Source organism: Onychostoma macrolepis, chromosome 13 (assembly GCF_012432095.1).
Source record: "Onychostoma macrolepis isolate SWU-2019 chromosome 13, ASM1243209v1, whole genome shotgun sequence".
Classification (NCBI taxonomy): domain Eukaryota; kingdom Metazoa; phylum Chordata; class Actinopteri; order Cypriniformes; family Cyprinidae; genus Onychostoma; species Onychostoma macrolepis.
Genome location: NC_081167.1, coordinates 31,611,561 through 31,621,691, shown reverse-complemented (window position 1 = coordinate 31,621,691; position 10,131 = coordinate 31,611,561). Strand labels below are relative to the sequence as shown.

At 35.2% G+C, this 10,131-nt stretch overlaps 1 protein-coding gene across 3 annotated transcripts; it reads right to left on the bottom strand.

Moving 5' to 3' along the window:
• Window positions 1-516: 516 nt before the first annotated feature.
• LOC131551977 (NLR family CARD domain-containing protein 3-like) lies at window positions 517-4,928 on the bottom strand. 3 transcript variants are annotated; one of them, XM_058795272.1, is made up of 5 exons: window positions 4,701-4,928; window positions 2,266-2,352; window positions 2,041-2,154; window positions 1,640-1,735; window positions 517-1,493 (listed from the first exon to the last, which is right to left on the bottom strand). In XM_058795272.1, the coding sequence occupies exons 1-5, from the start codon at window positions 4,748-4,750 to the stop codon at window positions 530-532; spliced, it is 1,311 nt and encodes a 436-aa protein (XP_058651255.1). In that variant the 5' UTR covers window positions 4,751-4,928; the 3' UTR covers window positions 517-529. The 3 variants fall into 3 exon arrangements, with proteins under 3 accessions (XP_058651255.1, XP_058651257.1, XP_058651258.1); XM_058795274.1 differs by having other exon boundaries at window positions 2,053-2,154; XM_058795275.1 differs by lacking the exon at window positions 2,266-2,352.
• Between the last annotated feature and the right edge of the window lie 5,203 nt (window positions 4,929-10,131).

Here is a 10,131-nt window from a genome sequence, read left to right as displayed (position 1 = left end):
ATTGGAGGCAATAAAGACGGATGTGTCTCTAGTTCATTGTGCAACGACTGAAGTTGACAGAAATGCATACAGACAGTTTCTGTTTGTGAGAACTTGAAATCGTTCTGTGTTGACCAAGATTGTATTTTGTTTATCTTCAGTTGGATTTTTCGCTTGATGATATTCATGTACTTGCTTCTGTAACAAATGCAGATATCATCTACATATAAACTACAGTGAACATCAGAACCAATGACTTTTGCAATGCTGTTTATTTAATACTAAAAAGCTGAGGCTGAACACTTCATATTTACTTTAAACGTGCTTATTGTGAGAGTCATATATGATCTTACCTCAGTTTCTCCAGTTTACAGTGAGGATCCTGTAGTACATCAGAAAGCAGCTTCACTGAATCTCTTAGTTTATTCCCAGACAGATTCAGTTCTCTCAGGTGTGAGGGGTTTGATCTCAGAGCTGAAGCCAGAGCAGCACAACCTTCATCTGTGACGCCACAATTATACAACCTGTAGAGAACAATGACACACTCTTCTCAACGTTTGATGTTGGTCTGAAGGATCAGGAAGCGTGTGTACATTTGAGTGAGAGTCTTGGGAACCTCTCCACTCTCTGCTGGACTCAACATCTTCTCCAGAACAGCGGCTGAGATCCAGCAGAACACTGGGATGTGGCACATGATGTAGAGGCTCCTTGATGACTTCAGGTGTGAGATGATTGTTTCGGCCAGACTCTGATCACTGATTCTCTTCCTGAAGTATTCCTGCTTCTGTGGATCATTGAAGCCTCGTACCTCTGTCACTCGATGGACACACTCAGAGGGGACGAGATCAGCTGCTGCTGGTCTGGAGGTGATCCAGATGAGAGCAGAGGGAAGCAGATTCCCCTCAATCAGGTTCATCAGCAGCACATCCACTGAAGTCTCTTTGTTTGCATCCCGTAGAGTCTCATTTCTTTGAAAATATAAGGGGAGACGACACTCATCCAGACCATCAAAGATGAACAACACTTTATATTCATCACTGGATATTTCCATTTCTTTAGTTTCAGGGAAAAAGATATGGAGAAGATTTGAAAGACTGAGTGTTTTGTCCTTCATCAGGTTGATTTCTCTGAAAGGCAGTGGAAATATGAGCTGGACGTCCTGATTCTCTTTCCCTTCAGCCCAGTCCAGGATGAACTTCTGCACAGAGACTGTTTTTCCAATGCCAGCGACTCCCTTTGTCAGCACAGTTCTGATGGCTTTGTCTTGTCCAGGTAAAGGTGTAAAGATGTGATTGCATTTGATGGCTGTGTCCTCTGTTGCTGCTCTACTGGATTGTGTCTCAATCTGTCTCACCTCATGCTCATTACTGATCTCTCCACTCTCACTCTCTGTGATGTAGAGCTCTGTGTAGATCTCATTCAGGAGTGTTGGGTTTCCCTGCGTCGCTGTTCCCTCATACAGACGCTCAAACTTCTTCAGCAGATTTGATCTGAACGTGTTGAGGACTTCATGGCTGGAAAATTAAAATACCACATTATTACATGAGCTACAGAGGTAAATGTACAGAGCAAAATGTCTTTTTTTGTTATGAGACACTGAACATATCATAGGGTTTATGAAATGTGTCAGTTATTAATGATGTAAATGAGTAATGTTTACCTTACACCAGGATACGTGCTGTCTTGTGGTTGATTCATAGGCTGGTCATATTTCTTACAGACGGGTTTTGTTACTGATCTGTGTTGCAGGATTGACCTTGAATCAAGAATCAAACACTCTGACATCGTTGACATTTTTCCAGTTGACTTAATAACAGTTGTGACTTTATTAAAAATGCACCTGCTCAAGGTCACAGCTGTAAAAATTAAATACTATTTAAATAAATGTAAATAAATAATTCTACTCTGTGCTCTATATCTGCTTGTTTTCATTACATTTACTGCATTTCGACTTCTGCTCATATTTATTTATTATAGTGCTGTATAATTATGACAGTTTAATTTAAAAATATCTTACTATGATCATATCTTTTACAAAAAAAATAAAAATAAATGTAATACTTGAGGTTAAACCTAGTGTCATCACTCTTAAAATGAAGTGGAAGAGGCAAAGAAGCATCACTCCTCATAGACACACAGCTGGGCTCTGCTTCTGATTTCTTCTGATGAACTGAACTATAACAGAGAGTGTGAGAGCAAATGTTAAAATATCAGATGAAATAATGAAATAATCACATGATAAAACAAACCAATATTTCAATTTTGTCTGTTAATGAAATATTGCACCTGAGATGTTGTGGATGACCTATAGACTCGTCTCTCTTCATAAACACACAGCTGGACTCTGCTTCTGATTTCTTCTGATCAACTGAACTATAACAAACAATCCTTTCAATTACTGTATTGATATAAACCTTTGATTTTAAACTAAATCAAATTCATCTTTACTATATTGATACAGAATACATAGACTTTTATAGTCTATCTGCCATAATAACTAATACAAATACCATAATAACATGAATACATAATCTAGAACAAAAACACAATATCAATATTATACAGCTCTGGCTCTGATCTTTTCTACTGAACAGATTTAATGATGAAATTCATTTTAATAAAGGAAAAAACATATGATATATATATATATATATAATTATCTTTAAAAAACCCTTCAGAAGGAGGTTCTATGGTCTTATTGTTTTAAATAAAATTCTCATTCTTAACTTAAAAAAAAAAAAAACCTTGAAAATGTGTTTTTTTTTTTTGTGAACATTTAGATCTGGTGACTTTGTTCATTCTTTGTTTCGCTCACAGGCAGCATTTAAAAACATCACTCTTCCTCATATAAAAGTTTTTCACATATTTCCAATTTTTGCAGGGGACTTACATGCTTAAAAGGTTGTTAAGTGTTAGCTTATTATGTTTATGTTGATATGAATAATTTTTTTTCTGCCTGTACATGTTTGTATCTCAGGGCTTCGTCACACTTTTAGGGCTATAAATCAAGATATGTTTTACATATAGACTCTGTGGTCTAAAGACTTTAGTCCAGGGGCGTCAAACTCAGTTTCTGGAGGACCACAGCTCTGCAGAGTTTAGTTTCAATCCTGCTCTAATGGTGCATTCAAGTCATGTCGGATAGATCATCTTTACGAGTTGAACACACATGAACGCCACAAAGTCATTATGACGAGTGGGAAACTCAATTTTCTTTAAGCCTTGAGTTTCTGAGTTGGGGGCTTATCAGTAAGAAAACATGTCGGATGCAATGGACGCAGCTAAAGACTATAGATATACAGTGTCTCTATTAACAGTAAATTTGTTGAAAGGAATATATATATATATATTTTTTTGTAATGTAAAATAAAAGTATAAGTTACATATATAACATATATAAAATATTATATTATTGTACAATTACTATAGAATATGTAATGATTCATTTACATCACCTTCATAAATTGTTTTAAAACAGTAACAAGCAAAAACACGATGCACATTATTCATCATTTTGTAGATGTAGAGTTAAAAAATAATTGAATTTTATTTAGAAAAGTTAAATCACTATCTTGGTCCGACCAAAGTGACTTGACATCGTAATTATGACTTCTCAACTCGCAAGTATGAACTTCCCAGGAGTTGAACGCAGCGTAACACACATAACATCTAGTTTTCAGATGAGCCTGAAGAACCTGTTTAGCTGGATCAGGTGTGTTTAATTAGGAGCTAAACTCTGCAGCGATGTGCTCCTCGAGGAACTGAGTTTGACGCCCTGCTTTAGACTCTGTAGCCCATTTCAGAAAATCAGTTCAATGCTTCAAACACTTAAATGATCATTTATTGTCAATCGTTTATTCATTATTCATTTAGTTAGCAATACTGATTTTAGTTTTAGCTCAACAATACATGGATTATTTTTCAGGCATGTGTATACACACACACACACACACACACGTATACAGTACTCAACATTTGAAGTGGATCACAACCTTTCATCAAAGTTGAAAACCAAAATGCATTCTTGTCTTTGATAAACTTTTTTGATCCACTTCAAATGTTGACTACTGTACATATGTATATGTATCTATGAAATGAGATTCTCAACAAAAACATATGCAAACTTATATACAAAATATACAAAATATATAGCTTGTGTTTTTGTTTAGTATCGCATTTCATACATCAGGTTTTATAGCTCATATATGCAATTCAGTGATTATTGAGAGTCATCTTGAATTATTACTAACAATAGAAGTTACACAATATACATGAACAACAAAGATTTCACAACAAAAATACTTTACTTGATAAAATAATGCATGAACTATCAATCAGAGAGCATGAAGTAGATACAACAGGTTTATCAGCAAACCAAGGCCCTAGAAATTTGTGTATAAAATATGATACAGTAGGCTAATATATTCATAAATACACAAAATTGTTTCAACATGATATGACAGCAAATGTTTTAAAAAATGTAGCTAAACTGCTGTAACACGTTGCCAAACAAGCTTTCTGTTTTCAGTCAGTTTATACTCGCAAAGAGGCGACGAGGATACAAACATTACAATAAAAAATAAAAGTCATGTTTAAAAAAAATACATAAAAATCACGAATTTGTATTATTTGTGTTCTAATAAGATCGAAATAGCAATAAATTAATTTTCTGATGTCTCTTTCTGTGTTTTTCTGGTTAATATAGTGTGTATGTAAAGTACCTGCATCCTGGAGAAAGCTCTTGATCTCGGGGTGTTTGTGTTTGATTCATGATGAAGAGTGAGATCTCCAACACTTACTCAAACTAATCATTCAGCTGAACGATCCTGAGACTTCACTCAAATACACAATCTTAGTCTTATGTTACACAACCACAGACAACACGAAACAGCAACGAAACCACTTCATTCAATTAAAAACAAAGACATCAAACACATATCAAAGAACACGAGTCCTTCAGGAGAAAGTGAAAGTGGAAGTCACCTGCAGCGACTCACCTGCGCGTCCTCTGCCAGTGACGTCACACGCATTCTCCATTGCGCGCGACACTGACCCTCGATTATTAAAAAAAAGAAAAACAAAAACAAAACAAAAAACATTGACCCTCGATCATATGTGCTGCGTCCCAATTCGCGTACTTATACTATGCCCTAAAAGTATGTAGGATACAACGGGGCTAAAGGCCCACCTTAAGAAAAAAATGTGCTATTCACTGCGTGTAAAATTTATAATTGCAGAAACAAATATATTGCATTAAACATTAATGGAGCAACAGATTTTGTGTGAAAATAAATCATTCAAGTTGTTTATTTTGTTTAAAAATCTTATAAATGTATGAGGTGGCAAGAGGGGCCTTTTACCCCCAAAAGTAAATAACCAAACATATCATTATAAAAGTTCACAGTGTTGCTGCAGATGAAATATAACGTAGATAACATTATTGTGTTGTTTTTTGGGACACTTTACCACAGCATTTTTGTTGAACTGTATGTAATATATCTGTGATATTCCTACTGTCATATTTCTGCAGTAATACCTGGCTTTCCTGTAATAGTCCTGTGGTCCTTTTGTTATATTTTTGTGGTAATCCTGTAATAAATTTGCAGGGTTTTTTTATGGTAACACGTAATTTGCTATGATATTCCTGCAAGAAAACCATAGTTTTTCTGTCATAAACCTTTGGTATTACTAGCATACTTGTCATAATCTTAACAATGTTACAAATACAAAAATGTGACACCATACTACATCTGCCATATTACATTTCAACATTTATTCACCATGTGTAACAACATCATCTGTGTACACTACAAACTAGGGTATATGACACAATAAAACAATATCAGGCACAATTAAACAAAACATGAAAATGCAAATTCACAGTATTCAAACATTAACATCTCTCAATTAAGCTTTCGCTCATTTGATAATTTGTTGTGAGCAGCCTCTCTCAGGAATCTTGTGTCCACTTCAGGGAAAGCATTGTCTCGCGTAGCCAGAGCTTCAGACTGACGTCTGAAGGTCTGGAATCCATGGCAAAGATTGCACAGCCGTCTCCTCAAAGGTGAATCCCTGCTCATCAGGTCTAGTAGCGAGCGCAAGACTACATTCCTTTGTGGGAGCACTGAAAACAAATTCCAGGAAAGTTAGTCTATAAATTATTAGACCAAAGCCAAAACCATGTTGTACTGTTTTGCTGTTGTTCTGAATATGAGCACAGCTATCATGTGTCCATAGGAACAATGATAAAACAACAACATGACTGCAATTTTGATATTGCTCTTTTACAACAGTACATTAAAAGTGTAATTAATAGTGAGTAGAGATGCATGACATATCAGCAGATGATATATTATTGGCCATAAGAAGGAAAATTCAAACATTGTTATTGCACCAATAACTTAATTTCCACCAATAGTTCCACAGATCATTAATTCTGGTATATTTGCGAGCATCAAAGAAATCCTTGATTACACGCAGCTACTTTCATTTTGCAGTTTGACAATGGCACTGAACAATAACACATTTCGATTTTAGTTTGTTTGACAGATGTTTTGCAAAAGCAACTGTGCAAAACACAATAGTAGAGAACTGTTATGTTATCATGAGAAGTGTACAAATGTTTTCAGTTCATTATGAAACTGTGTGTGTGACAAAGAGTGTGTTTAGTATGTGAGCAACACATATACTCCACTCTAGGTTTTCTTTTTCTGCTCCCTACTCACTAAATAGGAGCATTGAGGGCTTTCAAGAAATATGCTCCTCAATTCAGATCAATCCATTCCCCGACCTGCTTCTACTGTGCACCACATACATGATCTGGAATATAGTGAACACAGAGTAATACAAACAGTGACATGTCTTGGACCACCAACGGGCCAATCACATTTGAGGATTGAAATTTAACATTTTTTCTAATTACAATTTTCTATTTACCTCACTTTCAGTTTGAGGTGGTGCCTCTGTCCTTAGCCTTCTCAGCTCATTGAGAATCCAGGAATCTCTGAAACAAGATTTTAACTAATTATTTATATAAACAATTTAGAGAAATATAAAAGGTGCTTTGGAATTTTTCTATTAATATCTTTATATATATACTAGAGACTTCAGACTATGTTTAAAATGATAGGCTACAGAGTGTAATCAATGAAGCTGCCATTTACAACACTTGCATCATGTCTGCACTTCACTGGAGAACTGTATGTGGTAACATCTAAATGAACTGCTTATTTAACATGATCAACCTGACTGTATTGACAGATCAAAGTCATTTTACATTTTACTGTAACTGCTTTATAATAGTCCTCATTTTGTGAGGTTTTTGTTTAGATAAAATATAAATATAAATACCTGAAAGACGTGACTCGAGATCTCAGTCCAGTAATTTGTCTCTTACAGTTTTCAAGTTCCTCTCTGAGCCGTTGTTTTCTTCTATTCTTCTTTGCATTTCTTGAACTGATTCATTTACAGGAGCCTTGAAAAAATACATAAGCAGCATAAACATTCATTGTCTTTTGTGGTATTGTGTTTTGAAAATCTGGAATTGACGGTTTTATAGTATTTATCCTACTATTTTTCGCCTGTTTTCTTGTGGACTTGTGTTTAATTAGTTGCTGCATTAAATGCTGTCCAGTCTTTGTTTCGGTTTTCCTTTTTTTATATATATATAAAAAAATTGGCAAAAAGAGCATACTTACTGAAGCTGAGCTGACAGTCTTTTCAGCGTCATCTGAGCTTTTTCAGTTTTACAATTCTTCATTTAGCCGACCGTACATCAGCATCAGGCTTTATCTTCCAGTTAATCTCTCTCTCTTTAAGCAGGTTTTCATCCAGGCCTGACTAAATGTAAAACCAATATAACAATTAAAAGCTAGGATAGACAATCTATGTGAATGACAATTCTTACCTAAATACATGTACAGTACAATACAGAACAAAAGTAGATTTCTGCAGCAGCACTCTTTACTTGTTTAACTCACACAGAAAACACATGATAGTGTATTACACCGAACTCAGTGTGAATCTTTTTAATCTATTAAATCATGAAAACTGTTATACTATGTACTGATCCACCATGTAGTTCAGTTTACGAACATGACACTATTGAGCTGGGCCTTTTTGGACAATTTCAGTCTCCAATTTATGAACAAATAACTCTTATGATGACAACCCTCTCTTTTAATGAAGAGCTGTGTGTTATTTCCAGTCGGTCTAAATCAAGTTTCGTGTATATTGATTGTTACTATCTCATCTAAATAGAGTGATATGAACTCACGCGGTAAATTAAACTGACAAATACAACACAGTTACTTTCTACTTCGAGGATCTTGATAGAAATGTATGGAGTGAAAAGTACGATATTTGTCTTTCAAATGTAGTGAAGTTAAAGTCATAATTTTCCAGAAAAATAATACTCAAGTAAAGTACAGATACTTAAAAAGTGTACTTAAGTAAGGAAGCTGAAGACAGAAGAGTGAGATCTCCAACACTTACTCAAACTAATCATTCAGCTGAACGATCCTGAGATCCTGAGAGTTCCCATATACTTTCGTCATCATATTCTTGTCATAGTCTTGTTTTAGTCAGAAAACAAATCAAATATTTCATTCCTTGTTCACTCCTGCTGCAGTCCATTATATTCTTTACTCCCCGTCCTGTTAGACCTACTTTTTCCATGTCTTTTATCATATCCTCTGTAATTCATATTTTGAACAATTAATAAGCACATGTTCTATAGTCTCAGGTATTTGGCATTGGTCACAAAACCCAGTTGGATGTTTCCCCATAATATGAAGAGTGCTATTTAATTTATTATGCCCTATTCTTAATCTGGTCATAATAGTCTCTTCTCTCCTATTTCCTCCCTTATTTTCCACAGTGCCAACTCTTTTTATAACTCTTTTAAAAATGTCTTCTTTTCAGTTCTTGGTCCCACCTTTGTTGCCATTCTTTAATAATTTTTCCCACACTATACTCTTTCCTTCTGATCTTGAAAGGCTGCTGACTGCTTCTATACTCTCTTTTTGCAGTGCTTTCTTAGCTATTTTGTCTACCTTTTCATTTTCTATAATACCCATATGTGCCTGGACCCACATAAATATAACTTCATCACCTTTATTCTTTATTCTTCAATAGATAGACATAACATCATATAAAAGCTCCTGATGATTCTTAACCATACCAGTCTTGAGACTCTGCAGTACAGAGACAGAGTCGCTGCAAATTAAAGCTCTGTTTGCTTTAGTGCATTCTATCCATTCTAACGCCATCAAAATGGCAAACAGCTCAACAGCATATACACTTAAGTGATCTGATGTTCTCCTGCTCATCTCACTCTTCTGGCTGGGAACTACAGTTGCAGCACCTGTAACTCCTGTTACTTGATCCATTTGTAAAAACTTGCTTAAAATTAATGTATTTTTGGTTCACATGTCTATTACATTCACTCACCAAATCAACTTGATTGTTTATTATTTTGGTCTTGGTCCAAATCCACTATTGGAGACTCAAACTTCCACATAGGGACACTGGGCCATACTACAGTTTTACAAAACTCCTTTCCATGTACTCCCAGGTCACGTGCAGCATCATCTCCTGTCCAACCAAAACTACATTTTTTTCCCTTTCCCTTTTCCCAATTGTCTTGTAAAACTCTTTTGGTTGGGTGACTATCTATCTGTCCCCTCAAACTAATCCAGTAATTTACTAGCAGCTGCTTCCGTCTTAGGCTCAAAGGCATTTCACCTGTCTCTACCTGCAGTGAGCAGACTGGTGATGTTCTCATGGCTCCGAGACATAATCTCAACGCCTGTGCCTGAAGATTGTCCAGCTTCACTAATACTGATTCTGCTGCTGATCCAAATGCCTGACTCCCATAATCCAACCTAGATCTTATTAGGGAAATATATATATATATATATATATATATATTTTTAATGACTTAAAATCTGCTGCCCACTCCACTCCTGCAAGACACCTCATAATGTTTAATACTTTTTTACATTTATCCTCTACTTGTTTAATGTGTGATCTCCATATTATTCGTGAATCAAACCACACCCCCAAAAAAACTCTTAACTCTTTCCAAATTATTCCTACACAATTTCAGTTTAATATCTTTATTTTTCTTTCCAGAGAAAACCATCACTTTTG